Source organism: Cherax quadricarinatus, unplaced genomic scaffold (assembly GCF_038502225.1).
Source record: "Cherax quadricarinatus isolate ZL_2023a unplaced genomic scaffold, ASM3850222v1 Contig2875, whole genome shotgun sequence".
Classification (NCBI taxonomy): Eukaryota; Metazoa; Arthropoda; class Malacostraca; order Decapoda; family Parastacidae; genus Cherax; species Cherax quadricarinatus.
Genome location: NW_027197901.1, coordinates 17079 through 41119, shown reverse-complemented (window position 1 = coordinate 41119; position 24041 = coordinate 17079). Strand labels below are relative to the sequence as shown.

Sequence of the window (24041 nt, the reverse complement as noted above, 5' to 3'; positions counted from 1 at the left end):
TGGGTGAAGTAGAGATGGTGGTGGGTGGAGCAGAGATGGTGGTGGGTGGAGTAGAGATGGTGGTGGATGGAGTAGAGATGGTGGTGGGTGGAGTAGAGATGGTTGGTGGAGTATACAGTATTTCTTATTTATAAATACATTTTTATTTAAAAACCCATAACAAAAATAATTGGGGTGGATTTTGGGGGCATTTCATTTAATTTCAACGAGGAAAATTGATTTGATATCAAGAGCAAATTGAGTTATGAGCTCGGTCATGGAACAAATTAAACTCAAAAGTCTAGGTACCACTGCATAACCATTTATTAACATTTATTTTCTTTTTATGCCACTTAGAACTGAACTACCCACATGGTTTAGTGCTTCACATAAATAACATTCCTGAAGTTACAATACCATGGGTGGTAAATGTTCAGCTTATCCTAGACTATTATCATCACTTCAGTATTATCAGCCAGGACCACTGAATCAAATTCCTTGGGATGGGCTGGCTGTGAGTTAGATATGCCTAGTATGGGCCATTACATGTAGTAGTGATCTGTTCTCATGTTATCGTTTCTCTTTTCCTGCCTGTGTGTGGTGACAGTGCCTCCATTGAATGTGTGGGTGGTGTGGACAGACTACACCAACGTCGCCTGCCTCTACTCCTGCGCAGAATTCCCTGGGTTGCGGGCAGAGTGGGCGTGGGTTATGACCCGCTCTCCACGCCCACGGGGCAAACTGGTGGCAGGCTGCAGGGCAAGGCTCAGACAACACATGGTCAACACTGCCAAGTTCAAGCGAGTGCCTCGCAACACCAACTGCAAAACAAACTAGCAAGTCACTTGGTACTCCTGACAACTAACCCAGAGACCAGTCATAATCATCCCTAATATAACTTTTATTTTTAAAATGATACTTCAGCCATAATTATGTAAAAAATATCATGTCTACAGATTAAATTTATAACCAGCCTTTATACAAATATGTTTTTTATAAACCTATAAAATTTCTGATAATTTTACACCAGTCAACAGTAGTAATTATACTTTTATTTCTTTTTTTATTTAAGATAATTATATTGTTTATTTTAGTTCTGTTTTTCAAATTTTCCCAACAAAATATTTATCATTTACCATTCACACCTTTTATTGCCTCCTTTTCTTCATTTTTCCTCTTCCTCACCCCTCCTGCCCTCCATTCATTTCATTCCTTACCTTTCCCATCCTCCACTCCTTTCATTCTACCCCTCTTACCCCTTCTCTGGAGGCTGTACCAAGAGAATATAAGCATTAACAATTAATGCAAAAACTTTCATGTAAATACATGCTGTACTTCAATAAATGATGAAATGGCAATGATGCCTTTATCAAGGATAGGACAATACCAAAAATTTTGCCTATACCCAGTTTTGGGCTGATACCCACTGATACTGATACTGATACTTCAGCATACCCTTGGCATTTATACCAAGAAAAGTAAAGACATTCTTCAACAACCTCTGTGTTCACAGGTTTAATGTCTCATAATAGTCCTGTCATCTTTTCTCTTCATTTTCCATACTTTTACTCTTTCTCTTCCTTTTTATCCTTGATTCGTACACCCTTCCCTCCATCTCCTCCTTATCACCCATCCCTAGGACTGTCCAGGGTTTCTGCACTCCAGTCTAAAAACAAAATAGTTGTAAATAGCTTGCACCAATTGCATGAACCCTACAAATATAAAGGTAAAAAGCATACATTTGAAAATTTTTTTATATAGTATGAGCAAATACAGTACTCAGAAATATACAAGAAAACTAAACAGTGTTAGATTTTGTTCTCCTCCCTGAAGTTCTTCATGAAGTTTGCCAGCCGTTGAGTGTCATCAATGGTGATGGCATTGTACAGAGATGCGCGGATCCCACCCACGGATCTGTCGAAAGAATCTAGTAATATTATCTGAAATGAGACTGACATTACTTTAGATTAAGGAAGCAGAAAATATCTGTAAAAGCTCCACCTAGTGACAAGCATAGAATTAATAATGATAATATTTTTCTGGAGGGAGGGGGTAAAGGAGGTTTTGTGTGCGAGGGGCTTGGACTTCCAGCGGGCATGCGTGAGCGTGTTTGATAGGAGTGAATGGAGACAAATGGTTTTTAATACTTGACGTGCTGTTGGAATGTGAGCAAAGTAACATTTATGAAGGGATTCAGGGAAACCGGCAGGCCGGACTTGAGTCCTGGAGATGGGAAGTACAGTGCCTGCACTCTGAAGGAGGGGTGTTAATATTGTGGTTTAAAAACTGTAGTATAAAGCACCCTTCTGGCAAGACAGTGTTGGAGTGAATGATGGTGAGTTTTTCTTTTTCGGGCCACCCTGCCTTGGTGGGAATCGGCCAGTGTGCTAATAAAAAAAAAAAAAAAATTCTGCAGCATACAGGTTATGTAGATTACATGTAATAAAATACTGTTAGGCACAAAAGAAAACCACTAGCATGCAGTGCATTTTGGGCAGACAAATTCATGTATCTCCCAGAAACTTGGAAAGCATAATTCCAGTTTATATAACTAAGAGTTTCATACCTAGGATCAAAATCTTGGTACAAAAATACTCAGTACACCAAATGCAAGCAGCATCAGTTCAAAATGCAATTCTGAAAACTGACTTTACTGCTTTGTGTTTGACTGAACTATAATTTTAAATACAGGTACAATACTGTACTGTATGTAGGTAGTTGTGTCTACACAACCTGCTAAAAAATAAAGTACCATTTAGTTTATTAATAGAGCTTAAAGGAACACAGCTCTGCATCCTTCCCTTGAATGGACAAACAGATGAAAGGATAGATGTACCACTTACTGTTAAAAGATTTTGATGGTTCTATGTATGCAGCAATATCTGATTCATTACAAATGTTATAAACCTGATGGAGGAAAGCATTTTTAAAGTTTCACAGCAAGCTGTGGCAATCAAGACCTAACAGACTAACTTCTTTTGTGGATGACTATCAGAGTATTAACAAAGTTACCCATTTGATCAAGTATGTGACTTTCTTAAACATTAGGAATATCTTTAGGTTACTGGACAGAATCCTTAATGAGATTCTTATAAGTGTTTGATCCAAACTCTTGTGCATTCAATGCTATCAACACAACTCTTGGTGCAAGAGTGTCTTAACAGACTATGTACCAGTATGTTATCTAAATAACTAAATGATCACCATTACAGTTTTTCACAAAATATTCCCCACGAGAAGCGGAAGTCAGGAGCGAGGGACTAGTAACCCCTTCTCCTGTATACAATACTAAAGTTAAAAAAAGAAACTTTTGTTTTTCTTTTTGGGCTACCCTGCTTTGGTGGGACACGGTCAATTTGTTGAAAGAAAAGTGGAAATACAGTAAGTAGTACTATAGCAAACAAAAATTTGTGTAAATTTTTTTTAATTGATTACTACTAAACATTAAAGACATGAAGATACATCTCTAATAATAACAATACTAAACACAAGTTTTCTTTTTAAGCAAGAAGAAACATGAAAAGTCACGAAGCACCTAGGAGAAGCTATGGCATAAAGTAGGTGTGGCAATGAAGTGTTGGTAGAAGTTACCTGTGGCCCTTGAGTGAGAGAAGACCTTGGTGGGCTGCCTTCTCCAAGAACTTCTTCTCTAGCTCCTCATTACCACCACCTTCACCTACACGGAACACCACATTCATGTAGGATCTGATGCAGAAAAAAAAAAATTAAGTTAACAGTATACACGAGTATAAAAGTATTACACAAAGCAACACCCAAACAAAGAATTTTTAAATTAATTTCATCAACACCGGGCTTGGGAATGCTTCTGCAAATTGCCACGGACCCTATTGGATTTATGAAGCTTTGTGCTGTTGGGAAGGAATCATTTGAAGAAAAAGCCTTTTATGTAGCTTCTTGATTGTTTAACCTGTTACCAGTGTCTGTTAACACAGTCAGGAATCTGTTCATACTTTCAAGTCTAAGTTGAAATAACATCTTTATTCTAGAGCTTATGATCCTGATGATCATACTGGTTCTCTTGAGAATATAAACTTTAATATTTCTTCATCATTGTTGTTACATTTACACCCTGGTGTGCTTGTGAAGTCCTTGAAAAAACAAGAATACCAAAATCCCACATATACTATTATTACCTAGGCCTATTGTACATTTAACAACTTAAAATATTCCCTCTCTCTTCAACACTTCAGTCACTTGTTTGCACAGAACTGCTTAATGCCTCAAATGATGTAGTGGAAGTTTTAGCAGTAAAGATCGAGAACCAAAACCTAGTCATTGTGGTAGTCTACAAGCCTCCGGATGCAACATCCCAGCAATTCCAGGAACAGCTGTTAAAAATTGACCACTGTCTGGAAAATCTGCCAGCTCCTGCCCCCAACATCTTGCTCCTGGGGGATTTCAACTTAAGGCACCTAAAATGGAGGAATATAGCAAATAATGTTGTTGCAGTAATAACACCAGGAGGCAGCTCTGATGAGAGCTCACACACACACACACACACACACACGAGCTTTTAAATCTCTGCACAAAATTCAATTTAAACCAGCAAATAATAGAGCTTACTAGACTGGAGAATACACTAGACCTCATCTTCACTAACAATGATGATCTGATACGAAATGTCACCATATCAAAAACAATATACTCAGATCACAACATAATTGAGGTTCAGACATGTATGCGCGGAGCCCCAGACCGAAATAATGAGATTAGTCACGAGGGAGCATTCACCAAATTCAACTTCAATAACAAAAACAAAGTGGGACCAAGTAAACCAAGTCCTAACCGATATAAGCTGGGAAGATAGACTAAGCAACACAGACCCCAACTTATGCCTAGAACAGATTAACTCGGTGGCACTCGATGTATGCACAAGGCTTATTCCTCTAAGAAAAAGGAGGAGTAGATATAAAATAGAAAGAGACAGGCACTCCCTTTACAGGCGACGGAAAAGAATAACAGAGCGGCTAAAAGAGGTCAATATATCTGAAATGCGTAGGGAGTCACTGGTCAGAGAAATAGCAAGCATCGAACTTAAGCTAAAGGAATCTTATAGGAGTCAGGAATCGCAGGAAGAACTAAAAGCCATAAATGAAATCGAAAGAAACCCAAAGTATTTCTTCTCCTACGCCAAATCAAAGTTGAGAACAACGTCCAGTATTGGGCCCCTACTTAAACAAGAAGGGTCCTACATAGATGACATCAAGGAAATAAGTGAGCTACTCAAGTCCCAATATGACTCAGTTTTTAGCAAGCCGCTAACCAGACTGAGAGTCGAAGATCAAAATGAATTTTTTATGAGAGAGCCACAGAATTTGGTTAACACAAGCCTATCTGATGTTATCCTGATGCCAAATGACTTCAAACAGGCAATAAATGACATGCCCATGCACTCTGCCCCAGGGCCAGACTCATGGAACTCTGGTGTTCATCAAGAACTGCAAGAAGCCCCTATCACGAGCTTTTACCATCCTATGGAGAGGGAGCATGGACATGGGGGTTGTCCCACAGTTACTAAAAACAACAGACATAGCCCCACTCCACAAAGGGGACAGTAAAGCAATAGCAAAGAACTACAGACCGATAGCACTAACATCCCATATCATAAAAATCTTTGAAAGGGTCCTAAGAAGAAAGATCACCACCCATCTAGAAACCCATCAATTACACAACCCAGGGCAACATGGGTTTAGAACAGGTCGCTCCTGTCTGTCTCAACTATTGGATCACTATGACAAGGTCCTAGATGCACTAGAAGACAAGGAATGCAGATGTAATATATACAGACTTTGCAAAAGCCTTCGACAAGTGTGACCATGGTGTAATAGCGCACAAAATGCGTGCTAAAGGGATAACAGGAAAAGTTGGTCGATGGATCTATAATTTCCTCACAAACAGAACACAAAGAGTAGTAGTCAACAGAGTAAAGTCCGAGGCAGCTACGGTGAAAAGCTCTGTTCCACAAGGCACAGTACTCGCTCCCATCTTGGTCCTCATCCTCATATCTGACATAGACAAGGATGTCAGCCACAGCACCGTGTCTTCCTTTGCAGATGACACCCGAATCTGCATGACAGTGTCTTCCATTGCAGACACTGCAAGGCTCCAGGCGGACCTCAACCAAATCTCTGAGTGGGCTGCAGAAAACAATATGAAGTTCAATGATGAGAAATTTCAATTACTCAGATATGGTAAACACGAGGAAATTAAATCTTCATCAGAGTACAAAACAAATTCTGGCCACAAAATAGAGCGAAAAACCAACGTCAAAGACCTGGGAGTGATCATGTCGGAGGATCTCACCTTCAAGGACCATAACATTGTATCAATCGCATCTGCTAGAAAAATGACAGGATGGATAATGAGAACCTTCAAAACTAGGGATGCCAAGCCCATGATGACACTCTTCAGGTCACTTTTCCTATCTAGGCTAGAATATTGCTGCACACTAACAGCACCTTTCAAGGCAGGTGAAATTGCTGACCTAGAAAATGTACAGAGAACCTTCACGGCGCGCATAACGGAGATAAAACACCTCAATTACTGGGAGTGCTTGAGGCTCCTGAACCTGTATTCCCTGGAATGCAGGCGGGAGAGATACATGATCATATACACCTGGAAAATCCTAGAGGGACTAGTACCGTACTTGCACATGAAAATCACTCACTACGAAAGCAAAAGACGATGCAACATCCCCCCAATGAAAAGCAGGGGTGTCACTAGCACGTTAAGAGACCATACAATAAGTGTCAGGGGCCCGAGACTGTTTCAACTGCCTCCCAGCATACATAAGGGGGATTACCAACAGACCCCTGGCAGTCTTCAAGCTGGCACTGGACAAGCACCTAAAGTCGGTACCTGACCAGCTGGGCTGTGGCTCATACGTTGGTTTGCGTGCAGCCAGCAGTAACAGCCTGGTTGATCAGGCTCTGATCCACCAGGCGGCCTGGTCACAGACCGGGCCGCGGGGGCGTTGACCCCCGGAACTCTCTCCAGGTAAACACCTTGGCCTCCTAATTAAAGCCTCACGTAGTAGACTCCCTTTAGTTAACTGAATCTAAAGTACATCATAATTTTTCAGGTTTAATTTAAGCCTATTAACTGCTGCAATTCTCTTGTGCACTATCAAAACCTAAAATATGGTTTAAAGTAAACTGTATAACATTTAAAGATCTATACTTTTGTGTTTATCCTTAGTGCTAGAGTATAATTAAGTTTAAAGACTACTGAATGCATATGCATCAAAAGGTTACAATTCACCTGACATATAACAATTAGTATTATAATCTACAAAATAGGAATTAAAATAAGGCCAGTGTAAAACAAAAGATGAATAAAATGTTGACTGACCTACTTCTAGGCTGTATGTTGTTACTGTAGAAGCCACTAGAGTTGTCTATGATGGTATAGATCATTTTGCTCTTTTGTACTGATCGTCTCTCCATCTCCGCCATGCCACCTTCCTTTTTCACCCAAGCTAACACCTCTCCAAGCACATGAATTCTGAAATATAATAATTTAGATGTTATGAAGTTTATAATTCTCTATAAATTCAGAAGAAGGGACACCTCATTAAAGATTATTATTAGTAGTAGTTGTATTACTACAGTGAAAATTCAGTTGAAAGGACTAATGGGTAGAGGCTATCTGGTAATGTTGACTGTTCAATTTTATTTCTAAGACCATAGCAATGATGGAATTCTGGTCAATTTACCCAGTGAACTGCAACAATAATGGACAATTTTAGAAACAATGGATTTTTTTTTCCTTTATGGATTCTGTTTAAGGATTTTTGTCCACTATTTAGACTTTGGACATTTAATAAACTAAAGGAGAGAAAAGGGTGTGTCCATTAAAGCCAACAGTCTGAAAAATAAAAAAAGCAGTTTACCCAGGGGGCCATAACAATAACGGACATTTCTGAATTTAATGAACTGTCCGTTTCTGGTTGTTATCTGGAAACGGATTTTGTCAAATCCAAAATCTGTTAAATCAAGGCTTTGCTATTCATAACAAGTATGTACTAAACATAATTATTAATAAAATAACTAACAAGATCATAGTATTTAAAGTATGCAGGTGCTTGTCTTGAACAGGAAATCTGGCCAACTGAGGTCCTTTGACAGTGTCCATGTGGTCACCCATCCACTTAGTGGCTAGACCAATTAGTGCCAAATGTAAACTCGTACTGTATGCTGATGATAGAGCCCTTTTAGTATCAGGTAGACTGAAAATTCAAAGAACAGAGCTATCATGTTATTGTTTAAACTAGAATTGTATAGACAGCAAACTTTCTCTGCATCTTTGGAAAATGAAGCAATACTATTTGGATCAAAAACAAAACTTAAAGAGTTAATATTTTTACTGTAATGTATGATGAGGATCCTTTTTCAATACCTTGGTGAATGTCTAGAAACATTTGTTAGCTTTTGCATTTCATGTGAACTAATTGCGAATATGTATTAAATTTAATACGGAAGTTAAAATTCCAATACGTATAGGCAGATACGGCGCTTACTTACTAAAATAATCATATCATGGCTCTTGTGCTATAACAAAGATTACTCCTGCTCATCATGGTATTCTGCCTTAAGAATAAGATTAGAAAGCAATATGTGACCGATATAAAGGTGCACGATTTATCCTGAACGTGGGTAGAAGGGAACATATGGGCCAGAACGAATTCAGAAAAATGAGAAATTCGATGTTCAAACCTTTTTGCATCAAATTTTGAAAATGTTAGAAATCAAAAAAAAAAAAAATTTTCACAAGGGCAAGTGAATATAATTTTGTGGCAACCACTGTATGCAGCCAGGCATCTAACTTTTTCTACAAAGCCTTTAAAGACTACGGCTTATCTAATCAGGTAAAGGTTATTACTGAAACAGCAGAAATTAATTCAAGATTTAAGTTAAGGATTTGGTTTCGTATGACAAATCGCTAGAACCATTTCATTATCCATTGCTTTCAACAGAGTCAAGACATTATTATGGTTACACTGAATAATCTGCAGTCACATTACAGCAATAGACATCAAAGGGTATTTAAATAAATACGAGGAAATGGAAAAATACATGATGTATTCTAAGTTAGGCAATCCCCTGATGGTCAATTTTTTTCTTTTGAGAGCGCAATTTCTTCCAAACTGTCATGTATTACCCTACAGTAACATAATAAACCTACAATGATAAAAAAAATATTTCAACTTTTAGTCTTGACTTACGCAAATGAAGGTGGAGTATTGTAGAGCGATTTATTCTTTGACATAATGGTGTAATCCAAAATAGTTGGGCATATAGGTTGTGGCTTTCCCAGTAGATCTTCCCTGATAATAACAAGTGTTACACCTGCACAGCCTATGTTTTTCTGAGCTCCTCCATAAATAAGTCCATACTGAAAAAAATAAACATACATTTACAATACAATTTGTATTACTTAAACTGCAGTGTTTATTTAATACAGCACTGCACTTTAATCATATATACTAGATGCTGGCTAAAGATTGCAAACAAGGTGTTTTTTTAATTTTTCTCCATTTTATGAATCTATGACTTATTAATTTTTAATAACATGTGATTATACAAAGCAAATTCACAATAATAACAGCTTATTTTTGCTATACAACTACAAGGTTTATAAAAATTAAGACATGCAACTTTAGGCAATAAGCTAACCAATCTTTTGAAGGTGTCATGTAATTTGAATGTTGCTTACAAGTTTTTTTTTTATAGTAATTACATTACCTAACAGAATACTCCATTCTACTGAATGCTCAGCAACAGTAAATGACCATATGACCTGTCTTTGTAATACTCATTTGTGCTAAATTGTTATCTGTTTACAATAATGTTTTTACCACTGAATATATCATTGCTTAGTTATTCTTAAGTTAATTTTAAGCCTGCCCGCAATGCTCTGCATACAAGGGGCTTTGGTATGTTGCACTGTAATAACTGTATTCCTTTGTACTTCACTGTATCATGTTCAAATAAATAAATAAATAAATAAATAGTGAACAAGACACTAGAAATGCTTGGGTATCTATACTGCTGAAATGTTTTGTGTGCACTACAGGCTTCTTCAGTCATGTTCAAGAAATGGGACAGGGCAACAAGGGGTCACAGTTGGAAGTTGAAGACTCAAGTGATGACTCAAGGGATGTTAGGAAGTATTTCTTCAGTTACAGAGTTGTCAGGAAGTGGAATAGTCTGGGAAGTGATGTAGTGGAGGCAGGATCCTCACATAGCTTTAAGAAGAGGAATGATAAAGCTCATGGAGCAGGAAGTGACCCAGTAGCAGCCATTGAAGAGGCGGGGCCAGGAGCTATGACTCGACCCCTGCAACCACAACTAGACGAGTACAGGAAGCAGTAGTAGTAGTAGTTAGGTGCTATCAGTGTCACCCTCAGTTTGAGGGGTCAGTAACACTGAGGGTGACTGACTGCTTTCTGTAGTCGACTGAAGAAGCCTGATGTGCTGGAGTTTACCTGGAGTTTACCTGGAGAGAGTTCCGGGGGTCAACGCCCCCGCGGCCCGGTCTGAGACCAGGCCTCCTGGTGGATCAGAGCCTGATCAACCAGGCTGTTGCTGCTGGCTGCACGCAAACCAACATACGAGCCACAGCCCGGCTGATCCGGAACTGACTTTAGGTGCTTGTCCAGTGCCAGCTTGAAGACTGCCAGGGGTCTGTTGGTAATCCCCCTTATGTGTGCTGGGAGGCAGTTGAACAGTCTCGGGCCCCTGACACTTATTGTATGGTCTCTTAACGTGCTAGTGACACCCCTGCTTTTCATTGGGGGGATGGTGCATCGTCTGCCAAGTCTTTTGCTTTCGTAATGAGTGATTTTCGTGTGCAAGTTCGGTACTAGTCCCTCTAGGATTTTCCAGGTGTATATAATCATGTATCTCTCCCTCCTGCGTTCCAGGGAATACAGGTTTAGGAACCTCAAGCGCTCCCAATAATTGAGGTGTTTTATCTCCGTTATGCGCGCCGTGAAAGTTCTCTGTACATTTTCTAGGTCGGCAATTTCACCTGCCTTGAAAGGTGCTGTTAGTGTGCAGCAATATTCCAGCCTAGATAGAACAAGTGACCTGAAGAGTGTCATCATGGGCTTGGCCTCCCTAGTTTTGAAGGTTCTCATTATCCATCCTGTCATTTTTCTAGCAGATGCGATTGATACAATGTTATGGTCCTTGAAGGTGAGATCCTCCGACATGATCACTCCCAGGTCTTTGACGTTGGTGTTTCGCTCTATTTTGTGGCCAGAATTTGTTTTGTACTCTGATGAAGATTTAATTTCCTCATGTTTACCATATCTGAGTAATTGAAATTTCTCATCGTTGAACTTCATATTGTTTTCTGCAGCCCACTGAAAGATTTGGTTGATGTCTGCCTGGAGCTTTGCAGTGTCTGCAATGGAAGACACTGTCATGCAGATTCGGGTGTCATCTGCAAAGGAAGACACGGTGCTGTGGCTGACATCCTTGTCTATGTCGGATATAAGGATGAGGAACAAGATGGGAGCGAGTACTATGCCTTGTGGAACAGAGCTTTTCACCGTAGCTGCCTCGGACTTTACTCTGTGCAGGCGAAATAGTTTAGCAATATAGATACCCAAGTGTTATCATATTCATCACCTTGTCAGTAGTGTATATTGTACCATCAATAAAAGGATTTTTAAATCAGATATACAAAATTAATCTGTATGTACTATACTGCCTAATCACAAACATGGAGCCTTTAGTCAGTTTGTTAATTTTAGGATGTACATAATGTACTGCACGAATCATTAAGGCTTCAATTCACAACTAATCTAACAAAAAACTTTCTGTATCTAAAATAGATAATATAAACTACATACTGTATAGTACACATAAATACCTGTACTGTATATGCTAAGAGTCTAGTTTTTGCAGCATACCTTAGACACATCAACAGGCTTGCTGAAGTAATTTGAAGACATATCACATACAAGGGGCACTCCCTTGGGCACCTCGGGCACGTCATGGAATTCCACACCTGCCATGGGAAAACTGGGAGTCATATATGAAGAAGAAATATGCAAATTCAGGTATATTCTTAAGAGTGTAACTTTTTTTTTTGCCAATGATAATTTCCTGACAATACCTTGAAACTCGACGAGATAAATAGGACTGTAGTAGCCACCAAACTGTAGCCTTGAAAAAAAAAAAAAGTCCAGTTTTGGGAAGGAAGGGTGCATGTTTTTACAGGCATTAACAAATATACTTTACTGGAATCTTTAATATTGTAATCAGATATTTTGATAAGATTACATTATTGCAACTAGGTAAGGTATTACAACTCCTCTAGCACAGTATATCTTACAAGATAATTAAGATTATTTATTGATAATGAACATTGGTTATTCTCAAATAAATTTAGAAAGATTTGAAAAATGACGCATTTTAATGTCTTTTCTCCAAATAACATTTTTTCTTTAATTTACAGCATTAAAAAAATACTGTAGGTCTTCTCAATTACCCTTACAGTAGTTCAAAAACTGCGTAGGGCTGCACTTCCCACCTCCAGGATACAAGTCCGGCTAACCGGTTTCCCAGAATCTCTTCGTAAATGTTACCTTGCTCACTCCAACAGCACATAAAATCAATCATTTGCCTACGCATTCTTACTGGAGGTCTAGGCCCCTCCAAACAAAACCTCCTTTACCCCCTCCCCCAAATTAAACAAATGTTGCCCAATTATCTGGGTTTGAAAGGGCACAAATTTTTTTTTTTTTGGCACACACCTTCAATGGTCTCGTTGGCACAATAATAGACGTAAGAGGCATCAGGGTCAAAGGTCCAACTGGACCTGTCAGGGACACCAATGTAGCGCTCAGTCTTGGCCACCACATAGTTGACTTTCCCGTACTTGGCAGCCTCCTTCGCTGCCTTGGATGACCACGACCCTGTATGTATTATGTTTATCATTTATTCTGAACATGCTCTCAAAGCTGGCTGTCTTTGATGCTTGTAAAATTCTGATATAATGTAGTGTTTATGTGACTGATGTTCAGCCACAAAAGAAACATCATCCCTTATAATTTACTCTTATGGTAATCAGCTAAGTAAAGCAGTTATGCCAAAAAGAAATTAATATTCGAATAATGACAATGTATTGCACACCTGGAAGTGTTATTGAATTAAAAAGAGATGTATTGTGTACGAAAACATTGAGGGTTGGAAGTCAGGTGATGGCGTAATATGTACGTTGGTTTAATCAATGTTGTAATTAATCAGACATAATCGAAGCTTACAGAAATATCAGCATAAATTTGGTACTATGAAATAAGTTGATGTGTGGCACATCGGGAATAATACAGATGCATAGTGCAAGTGTCAGATTAATGCTGATAATAGAAAATGAGACGCTGTGTTAACGGATGGAGAATTGACCGCCGCAATGGATGGTAATAGCTTTCGCCTCCCAGTGTGTTTTAATTCTCACACAACAGGTAATTAACTATTTATTGACCAATATTAATTGTCTGCCTATAGGGAGACGTTAAGATGTAAAGTCCAAGTAATAGTTGGGTGTCTTTTATGTACACTCGCATAATTTTATTATTTTATGTAATATGACTGGTGTGTATAATCAATTAAACCAGTGGACCAACAATTACTTAACATTGTCAGGTACAATAATTTTTTCTTTACATACACAGGGTCCGCAACCAAATTTAATAACGCAAGCAGTGTACTAGCTTGAAGTATTTTGTTGAATAATTTCAAGAACTATGTTCAAATAATTTAAGATCCAGGTGTGAGTGTTTGGGGAACAGAATGTGGGCATCGAAGGAGGGGACATTATGACCCATTAGGGTCATACAGCTCTGCAGGGCAGGGGGCGATGTAGGGTCATATTATAAACAAGGGTGGAGAGGATAACAGGTGTATAGTTAAGAAGGGCTGTGAGAGCTAAAGGAAGTATTATCAAAGTTTGTGTAATAAATCGATTGCTGTCAAAAAGTCAGAGAGGGAGTCTGAGTAAAGGTGGGGACTGTCAGCAAGGAGGGAAGATAAAGTTAATAGTGTTAGAGGAGCAGTGACGACGTCGGCGGTAAATCTGTGCTCGTTGGTAGACAGAACAGGAACAGTGCAGGGACCCACTGTCCCACTTGTCTGCGAGGTACAACTATAGCAGTAAGTGTAATCTGTTTTAGATGTGCCAGAGTTCTCCCCAGTTGTGTGTGTGAATGTTAATTCACCTGCATTGTTCAAGAGTTTCCAGCTAATCAACTTTATGATGAATGAGTGTACATAAATGTGAAAGACACCCCTTTCACCATTCTCATATCCTGTCCAGGGAATTGCTATTAATTAGATATCTCACTACATGTTTTCCTTCCTCTTCCCTTCATTTACTGGCACCTCTCTTCCTCATTTCTCTCCCTCCCTCTTTCTATAAATCTTTCTCTTCCCATTTTCTTCCCTCTTTACCCCAATTATGTCTGTTTATCTTTCTATCCCTCCCATTGCTACTCACCGGTAACTATGTAATCTGCTTTGCCCGTCCTGGAGATGAGGTTGAGAGGGACTGCAGCAAACTGTCCTGATCCGCCACCTTGCATGAAGAGCACACGATAGTTGTCTGGTACACACCTGTGGGTTTTCGTAAATACGTGTTTTTAAGGAACATTTAGATCCTGTGGCTGAACTTTAAGGTTTACCCTGTTTAACAAGTACTTACAGCAAATCTCTGACAACAGCCTCGGTTTTATCCATGAACTTTGCAAAATCCTTAGATCGGTGAGAAAGTTCCATGATGCTGACGCCAGTGGTATCGAAGTTTATCAGTTGTTCTTGCACCTGTGCAAGCACCTGCAACAATACATAATTATTAGTCTTGCAGCAGTACATGTAACATTGCCTTGTAGTGGTACATGCGATTCTCTCATACGCTCGACTTAATCCCATTTGCTAGTGGCTTTCTTTGTGCTTAACAGTTTTACTACACGTAACTACATATTGTATACTATGCAAAGAAATAAATTTTTGAATTTACCCTTCCTCACTGAAATTCTCATGTGCTCCATCTGCAGTCTTCTCTGAGCTTCCCCAAACTTCATGACTTTGCACTTGCTGGTGTTAAACTACAGGAGACATTTGTCAGACCAGGCTTGCAGCCTGTCCGGATCCCTTTGTAGTCCTACCTGATACTCATCCGCTTGAATTCTCCGCATTAGCTTCACATCGTCTGCAAACAAAACACCTGAATTTATCCCTTCAGTCATGTCATTCACATATACTAGAAACAGAACCCCTAGGACTGACCCTTGTGGAACCCCGCTCGTCACAAGAACCCACCGATATCTCGTCACGTACCATCACTCGTTTCCTTCCTGTCAGGTATTTACCTGGAGTTTACCTGGAGAGAGTTCCGGGGGTCAACGCCCCCGCGGCCCGGTCTGTGACCAGGCCTCCTGGTGGATCACAGCCTGATCAACCAGGCTGTTACTGCTGGCTGCACGCAATCCAACGTACGAGCCACAGCCCGGCTGGTCAGGTACCGACTTTAGGTGCTTGTCCAGTGCCTGCTTGAAGACAGCCAGGGGTCTATTGGTAATCCCCCTTATGTATGCTGGGAGGTAGTTGAACAGTCTCGGGCCCCTGACCCTTATTGTATTGTCTCTTAACGTGCTAGTGACACCCCTGCTTTTCATTGGGGGGATGTTGCATCGTCTGCCGAGTCTTTTGCTTTCGTTGTGAGTGATTTTCGTGTGCAAGTTCGGTACTAGTCTCTCTAGGATTTTCCAGGTGTATATAACCATGTATCTCTCCCACCTGCGTTCCAGGGAGTACAGGTTCAGGAACTTCAAGCGCTCCCAGTAATTGAGGTGTTTTATCTCCGTTTTGCGCGCCGTGAAGGTTCTCTGTACATTTTCTAGGTCAGCAATTTCACCTGCCTTGAAAGGTGCTGTTAGTGTGCAGCAATATTCCAGCCTAGATAGAACAAGCGACCTGAAGAGTGTCATCATGGGCTTGGCATACCTAGTTTTGAAGGTTCTCATTATCCAGCCTGTCATTTTTCTAGCAGATGCGATTGATACAATGTTATGGTCCTTGAAGGCGAGATCCTCCGACATGATCACTCCCAGGTCTTTGACGTTGGTTTTTCGCTCAATTTTGTGGAAGGAATTTGTTTTGTACTCTGATGAAGTTTTAATTTCCTCATGTTTACCATATCGGAGTAATTGAAATTTCTCATCGTTGAACTTCATATTGTTTTCTGCAGCCCACTGAAAGATTTGGTTGATGTCCGCCTGGAGCCTTGCAGTGTCTGCAATGGAAGACACTGTCATGCAGACTCTGGTGTCATCTGCAAAGGAAGACACGGTGCTGTGGCTGACATCCTTGTCTATGTCAAATATGAGGATGAGGAACAAGATGGGAGCGAGTACTGTGCCTTGTGGAACAGAGCTTTTCACTGTAGCCGCCTCAGACTTTACTCTGTTGACTACTACTCTGTGTTCTGTTTGTGAGGAAATTATAGATCCATCTACCAACTTTTCCTGTTATTCCTTTAGCACGCATTTTGTGCACTATTACGCCATGGTCACACTTGTCGAAGGCTTTTGCAAAGTCTGTATATATTACATCTGCATTCTTTGTCTTCTAGTGTATGTAGGACCTTGTCGTAGTGATCTAGTAGCTGAGAGACAGGAGCAACCTGCTCTAAACCTATGTTGCCCTGGGTTGTCTAATTGATGGGTATCTAGATGGGCGGCGATCTTGCTTCTTAGGACCCTTTCAAAGATTTTTATGATATGGGATGTTAGTGCTATTCCCTAATCCATCGCAGTGCATTTCCTGTCATTACTGCTGTGGAAAATACTGTATATATTTTCCAGAAATTCAGTATTTATATGTAAATAGATGGCCATACTGTATTTAATAATATTTATGTCATAGAAAACGGAAAGCCTGCGTCTGCGCAGACAAGACTCGCCATCTTGGTTTTGAATTGGATACAACGTTGGTGTAATGGGAAGAATTTTTCGTGCTCTAGAGGTTAAAATTGTGTTGACACCTCTCAAATAGGAGGCGAAATTGGTGGATGTGCATTCCTGCATAACTTGAGATATCAGACGACTGGACAAGACAGCTCCAGGAACCTCAGATAAGCTCTCTAGATTTGTGTATAATTCTGGCCAGTGTTTTCATAAATTTAGTTAGTGAGGTTTTTCTGAGTATGATGCAACTTAATATCCAGTCAAATTGTTGAGTGATATTAAGATATATTTTCCTTCTGTTATGTAATTGTGTATATATATAACCATTTATTTTTAATATACAGTCCACAAATTTATATATTTACCAGTATTCCTGGTGTATGTATATTTCATTTAATTAATAGGTCCAGAGCAACTTGTGGTTATGACAGTGGTAGGTATCGAAGGGGGACATTTTTTGCAACCTAGGTGTCCCAAATTCCTACTTGTCTATGTAACATTGATAAATAATAATTATCTTTGTTATCATTTACTGTCACATTATTATTATTATAATCAAAAAGAAGCGCTAAGCCACAAGGGCTATACAGCGCTGCAGGGTAGGGAAGGAAGCAAGGGAATTGGATGGCAGAAGGGAGGGGGGATGATCAGCAGGTTACAGAAAACAGCGGGGCAGGGGATAGTACGGGGGTAGAGGGTAGCAAGAGATTCAAGTAGAAAGGGCTGAAAGTATCAGAATTTGTGAAGTAAGTCAGTCGTTGTCAAAAAGTCAATGAGAGAGTCCGGATGAAAGGTGGGTCCATCAGCGAGAAGGGAAGGTAAAGAGAGAGCAGCGGGGCGAAGACGACGACAGAGGTAAATTCTGCGTGCTCGTTGATAAAGTGGGCAGTCCAACAGAATGTGGCTGACTGATAATGGAGCTTGGCAATTCTCACAGAGAGGAGCAAGACGCCTCTCCATGAGATATCCATGAGTAAGACGAGTATGGCCAATGCGAAGACGGGAGAGAGTAGTCTCCCAACCTCGACACTGGTGATAAGAAGACGGCCAGTAACCTATACTCGGTTTAATAGACTGAAGTTTGTTGCCGAGCATAGTAGACCAACGTTGTTGCCAACGGGTGTGAAGGTGGGAAGATATTACAGCAAAATAGTCCGTACATGGAATACCTCTATAAGAAACTGGTAGGTCATGTACTGCTGACCGCGCAGCAGTGTCTGCCTGTTCATTGCCCTGTACGTCAACATGACCAGGGACCCAACAAAAAACAATATCTTTATGCTTAGTAAAGATGCGGCGTAGCCAAAGTTGGATACGGAGGACTAAGGGGTGAGGTGTATCAAATTTTTGTATAGCCTGTAAAGCACTAAGGGAGTCCGAGACAACCACAAATGATGACACAGGCATAGATGCAATACGGATAAGTGCTGTAAGGATGGCATATAATTCAGCAGTAAAAATACTAGCTGAAGATAGTAAATGCCCTTGTACGACGCTGTCCGGAAACACTGCTGCGAATCCTACGCCGTCAGAAGACTTAGAGCCATCTGTGTACACAGCAATGGCATGAGAATGAGAGTGAAAGTGGTCAAGAAAAAGAGAGCGGGAAGCGACCGTAGACAGTTGGGCTTTCGAGCAAGGGAGGGAGAAAGAACAGACTCGAACAGCTGGAACTTCCCAGGGGGGTAGGGAAAAGTGAGATGCTACATGTACATAGAAAGGTGGTAGTTGAAGAGAAGACAAGAGCGAATGAAGGCGAAGAGAGAAGGGACGGAGTAAGCAGGGGCGGCGAACAAATAAAGAATGTCTACTAATATCAGTGACCATTCTATAAATGGAAGGATTGCGGAGATCATGAGAGCGTACATAGTAGCGCAGGCAATGGGCATCACGGCGATCGGATAAGGATGGAACGTTCGCTTCTGCATAGAGGCTTTCGACAGGGGAAGAGCGAAAAGCACCAAGGCATAAACGTAATCCTTGGTGATGAATGGGGTTAAGGCTAGAGAGAGTAGTAGGAGATGCCGCTGAATAGATCTGGTCACCATAATCAAGTTTCGATAAAATAAGGGTGGAATGTAGGTGAAGGAGGGTTCGACGATCAGCTCCCCACGAAAGATGAGCAAGGGTTTTAAGAAGTTTCAGCCGGCTGTGACAAGTTGCCTTCAGAGAGGTAATGTGAGGTTTCCAGGATAACCTACGATCAAAGAGGAGGCCCAGAAACTTGACTGTATCACGTTCAGGGATACGTGAGCCATAGAGGTACAAAGGATGATCGGAGATGACAGAGCGTCTAGTGAAAGTGATTTGGTGGGTTTTAGTGCTGGAAAATTTAAACCCATGTGTGGTGGCCCAATTGGAAACACGGTCGACTGCATGCTGGAGAGAAACTGTAAGGAGGTGACAGTCAGCGCCTGCACAGGCAATAGCGAAGTCATCAACATAGAGTGATGACCAAATATTTGATGGAAGACTAGAGGCCAAATCATTAATAGCAAGGAGAAAAAGTGTTGTGCTCAGAACACATCCCTGGGGGACACCTTCAGCTTGGATAAAGTCCGGGGAGAGCACATTATTAACCCGAACACGGAAATGCCTGTCAGTTAAAAAGTTCTTAAGGAAGGATGGTAGATTGCCTCGAAGGCCTAAGGAGTGGGCTTGGGCTAAAATATTATACCTCCAAGTTGTGTCATATGCCTTCTCAAGGTCAAAAAATATGGCAATAACTGAGTGGTTATTCGCAAAGGCATTACGAACATACGTATCCAAGCGCAGTAAGGGGTCTATGGTAGAACGTCCCTTACGAAAGCCATATTGACGAGTGGAGAGACTGTTGTGTGTCTCTAAATACCACACTAAACGTCTATTTACTAGACGTTCCATTACTTTGCAAACTGCACTGGTAAGAGCAATGGGACGATAGTGGGAGGTTTCATGTCCCATAGTGCCTGGTTTGCGGAAAGGGAGAACAATGGCGGATTTCCACAGCTGTGGAAGAACTCCTTGTGACCAAATAAGATTGTAAAGGCGTAATAGGACTGCAAGGGCTGACTGATGTAAATGTTGTAGCATACGAATATGAATGTCGTCGGGCCCAGCTGCCGATGATCGACAAGCTGAGAGTGTTGCCTCCAGTTCTTGAAGTGTAAAAGGCACATTATACTGTTCTTCTCTGAGAGAAGAAAAGTCCAAGGGTGCTAACTCTCTGGCAGACTTTGAGGAAAGAAATGAGGGGCATAGATGGAGTCCCTGAGAAATACGGACCAGATGATTGCCAATTTCATTGGCAACATCTAGTGGGTTTGCTATATCAACACCGGCAACCCGCAGAACAGGAGCCGGGTCAGGAGAATATTTACCACTCAGTTTTCGTACTTTTTTCCAGACTGCACTCATAGAGGAAGCAGAGGTGATGGTGGAGACATAATCTCGCCAGCAAGTGCGTTTAGCGTCACGGATGACACGGCGAGCGATCGCACGCTTCTGTTTAAAATCAAGGAGTCGCTCTGTGGTTCTATTGTACCGGTACCTGCCCCATGCAGCGCGTTTCAAACGTACTGCACGAGCACAAGCAGGAGACCACCAAGGCACGCATTTCTGAGAATGCCTGCCCGAAGTTTGGGGTATAGAATGAGAAGCTGCGGTGAAAACGGAGGACGAGAAGAGGTGTAAAAGCTCATCGATGGAGGACGAAGAAGGAACCTCTTTAAAAACAGTCAGGTGTGAGTAAAGGTTCCAATTTGCCCGATTAAATTGCCAGCGTGGGGTGCGAAGAGGTGGCGAATATGAAGGGGAAGTAAGAATGATTGGGAAATGATCACTGTCATGTAAGTCCGGGAGAACAGACCAAGTAAAGTCTAATGCGGTGGAGGAAGAGCAAACTGAGAGATCGATGCAAGAGAGAGTATGAGTCCGAGGATCAAAATGGGTGTGAGTACCTGTATTTAAAACATGGAGGGGGTGGGTGGCAAGAAAAGCCTCTAACTGAATTCCTCGGGAATCACAGTGAGACCCTCCCCAGAGGAAATGGTGGGCATTAAAATCACCAAGTAACAGAATCGGTGGCGGTAATGACGAAACAAGGAAGGCAAAATCCGGAATAGATAATGCCCGAGAAGGAGAGAGATATAAAGAACAGAGCGTATACCACCTATGTAAGTGGATACGGGCTGCTGTGTAATGCAGCGAAGTATGAACAAATAGCTGATGGTACGGAATATCAGTGCGGAGAAGAAGGGCACTTTCATTAAAGGTCCCATCAGGAAAAGGATCTGAAGAATACAATAAATTATAGCCTGAGATGTGAGAAATAACAGCAGAGTGTAATTTTGGTTCCTGTAAGCAAACACCAACAGGGGCAAACTGGGAGAGTAACATCTGAAGCTCACCCCGATTACCCCTGAGGCCGCGTATATTCCACTGTAAAAAGGCCATGATTGGCAATGATAAAGATACTTGAAATCCGCAGGTAAGGGTTCCTACGGACTAGAAGGGTTAGAAAAGTCCACATGCGGAGGCAGTGGAAAATGTTCAAGCAGCGAAGGAACGGTGCGCTGTGAAGAAAGGAGTTGCGCAGATGGAGCAGAGGAGAGAGAAAGAGCGGAAGGTGGATCAGTGTCCATTGATGGTTTGGTCTCTGCAATATATTCAGAGATTGCTTCAAGTGTTTCGGAATTCAGAGATGTCGTATGGGAGACAATATTGGGAATGGTAGGGGGAGGATGAGTAAAGATTGGAACTGTATTGGACTGTACCAAGGTAGGGGGGGGCGAAAGGGTGGAGGGAACTGGAGAAGCGTGGCAGGGGACAGAAGAGACAGGAACCTGGGAGGTGGCAGAAGAGGAAGAAACTTGGGAGGGAACAGGGGAGGAAGGTACATTACGAGGAGGAGGGTGAACCTCTGCACTTGTAACTGAGCCAGTGAGAGGGGAAGAACTAGGGACAGAGACAGGGAGGGTAAAATGAGGAGGTGGAAGATGGGTAGGAGGTGTTACCGGACCTTTTTTTTGACTTTTGAGAAGTAGAGGGACGATTGGGAAGAGGTGTCGTACGAGGTCTCGTCGATACTGAGGCTTGTAAGAGAGAACTCGAAGAAGCGAGATTAGACTGAGGCGTTGAAGTAGGGACGTCTGAGCCGAGGACAGCAAAAGGATTAGATACAGGAGTGATTATGGGAGAGGTAACCACAGAGGTGGGTGTAGAAGATGGGATACCAGAAGTGGGGGGACGTTTTGAAACACGGGAATAAGAAACACGTGGGAGTCTCCCTTGGAGGCGGAGATGAGAAACTGCCATGGCATAAGGGAGACCTTCTGTCTCTTTGAGGTAACGGATTTCCCGCTCGTTTAAATAGACCTGACAACGGCGAGAGTACGAAGGGTGAGCCTCATGACAGTTAAGGCAAGAGGGAGATCGATTGCAAGACGTATTAGAATGGTCATCGGCACCACAGACTGGGCATTCGGCGATAGATCTGCAATATTTCGCTGGATGGCCAAATCGCCAGCAATTTCTACACTGTTGTGGTGTAGGGATCACCTTTCGAACTTGTAACCGATGTCCTGCTATATAAACTGAGGATGGGAGTTCTCGGCTGTCAAAAGTTAAACGAGCCACATTGCTAGGGTATCGTCTCCGCCCACGGGCAGGAAGAACGTAAGTGTCTACCTTGAGGATTGGGAGATCTTGGAGTTCCAGCTGTTCTAGAATGTCGGTGCCACATGTCTGGAAATTTTGTTGAACTATGGTATGGGGCAGAATAACGGTACCACTACAAGAATTGAGGGAATGATGTTTTTCAAGGGTGACAGGAACAGTATCTATATGGGAAAGACGAGAGAGCTCACGAGCCTGGGTAGCATTCTGTACGGTAATGATGCGCGTACCGCTCTTAAGAGCATGAAAAGAAATATCTTTACCAACATGGCGTAGGAGTGCCTTGCCAATACTATGGTCAGAAAGATAGGCAGTAGAGGAAGTTGGTCGTAAAGTGAAGAATTTAGTCCACTGTTCAGTCTGAAACTGAGCGTGGAAAGGTAGTGAAGGACGTGTCGATCGTTTCTGAGAAGAACGAGAAGGTGAAGGTGGAGAAGTATCATCAGCAGGTAATTGTCGTTGACGTTTAGGCGTGGGACCAGAGTTGGTCCGACGTGGAACGGGTCGGCGATTTGAAAATTGCCGCACCGTAGAGGGAGAGGCCGGAAGCATAGTCAGAGGAGAGCGAAGGTCTGATAAATCGAAGGAGTCAGTCGAGGCCTCAGTACCTGAAGCGGGTGAGGAAACAGCACCGGCAATAGGTACAGAGGCATGAGGAATGTCTGAAGAGTGGTCCAAAGACGAGGCGGGGTCAGAACGGGGTGCGGTATCAAGAAGGGGCCCGGGGGTACCAGGTTCATGGACTAGGGCTGCCATGGTTAGATTACTTCTTTCTTTTTGTTTTTAAGAAAAAAAAAGAAAGAAGAAAAGAAAATAAAAATAAAAAAAAGAAAAAAAAAGGGGGGACCGGGGAGGGATAGTTCCTAGGAGGAATGAAAGGGCCAGAAATCTCCCTCCGCGCCCAAGAGGACTCGACACCGCTAGTAGCGCAGATGCAGCATGGAACCCGTGCCATACCCTACCCTTCATGCCAGTAAACCAGCAATCTGGGATAGCAACCTCACATCTGCCGAGCTACCTCGGTGGACAAAAGAGAGGGCGGCCGGATATCCGCCACAAAGCATACCTCCTTCAGCCACCACCCCCGGAATCCGAAAGGTGGCTTCCAGAGATACACCCGTCGCCCAAAAGACACCCAAAGCTACTCCGGGATACCGGAGAGGGATCGGGACATCCCTAGGCAATCCAGATTCCACGGCAAACTACGCCACCGCCAAGAAACCTCAACGGAATGGGATGGACCCCGGTGTCCTTTCCCCTACCTAGGAACTAGCGCGCCTGTGGGAGAAATCCCAAAGGACAAAAAGAGGAAGGGCAAAAGGGAGGAGTGGGGAGGAGGAGGAGGAAAGGAAAAAGGGGGGGATGGGGAGGATGGGATAGGGGAGGGGAGATTGGGGGGTAATTAGGTTCGGTC

The 24041-nt window shown here is 42.0% G+C and overlaps 1 protein-coding gene across 2 annotated transcripts in view; it reads right to left on the bottom strand.

Annotated features, from left to right (window-relative positions):
• Nucleotides 1-868: 868 nt before the first annotated feature.
• Nucleotides 869-24041, bottom strand: part of LOC138851933 (probable phosphoserine aminotransferase) — a 28252-nt gene continuing 5079 nt past the window's right edge. Inside the window, exons 2-9 of one of the 2 annotated variants that reach the window (XM_070081490.1) lie at nucleotides 14710-14840; nucleotides 14506-14621; nucleotides 12767-12928; nucleotides 11921-12018; nucleotides 9224-9393; nucleotides 7351-7503; nucleotides 3571-3684; nucleotides 869-1893 (exon numbers count right to left, since the gene is read on the bottom strand). In XM_070081490.1, coding sequence (XP_069937591.1) covers nucleotides 1788-1893; nucleotides 3571-3684; nucleotides 7351-7503; nucleotides 9224-9393; nucleotides 11921-12018; nucleotides 12767-12928; nucleotides 14506-14621; nucleotides 14710-14840 — 1050 coding nt within the window. In that variant the 3' untranslated portion in view covers nucleotides 869-1787. The remainder of the gene's footprint in view (nucleotides 1894-3570; nucleotides 3685-7350; nucleotides 7504-9223; nucleotides 9394-11920; nucleotides 12019-12766; nucleotides 12929-14505; nucleotides 14622-14709; nucleotides 14841-24041) is intronic. The other variant, XM_070081491.1, reaches the window with a different exon arrangement.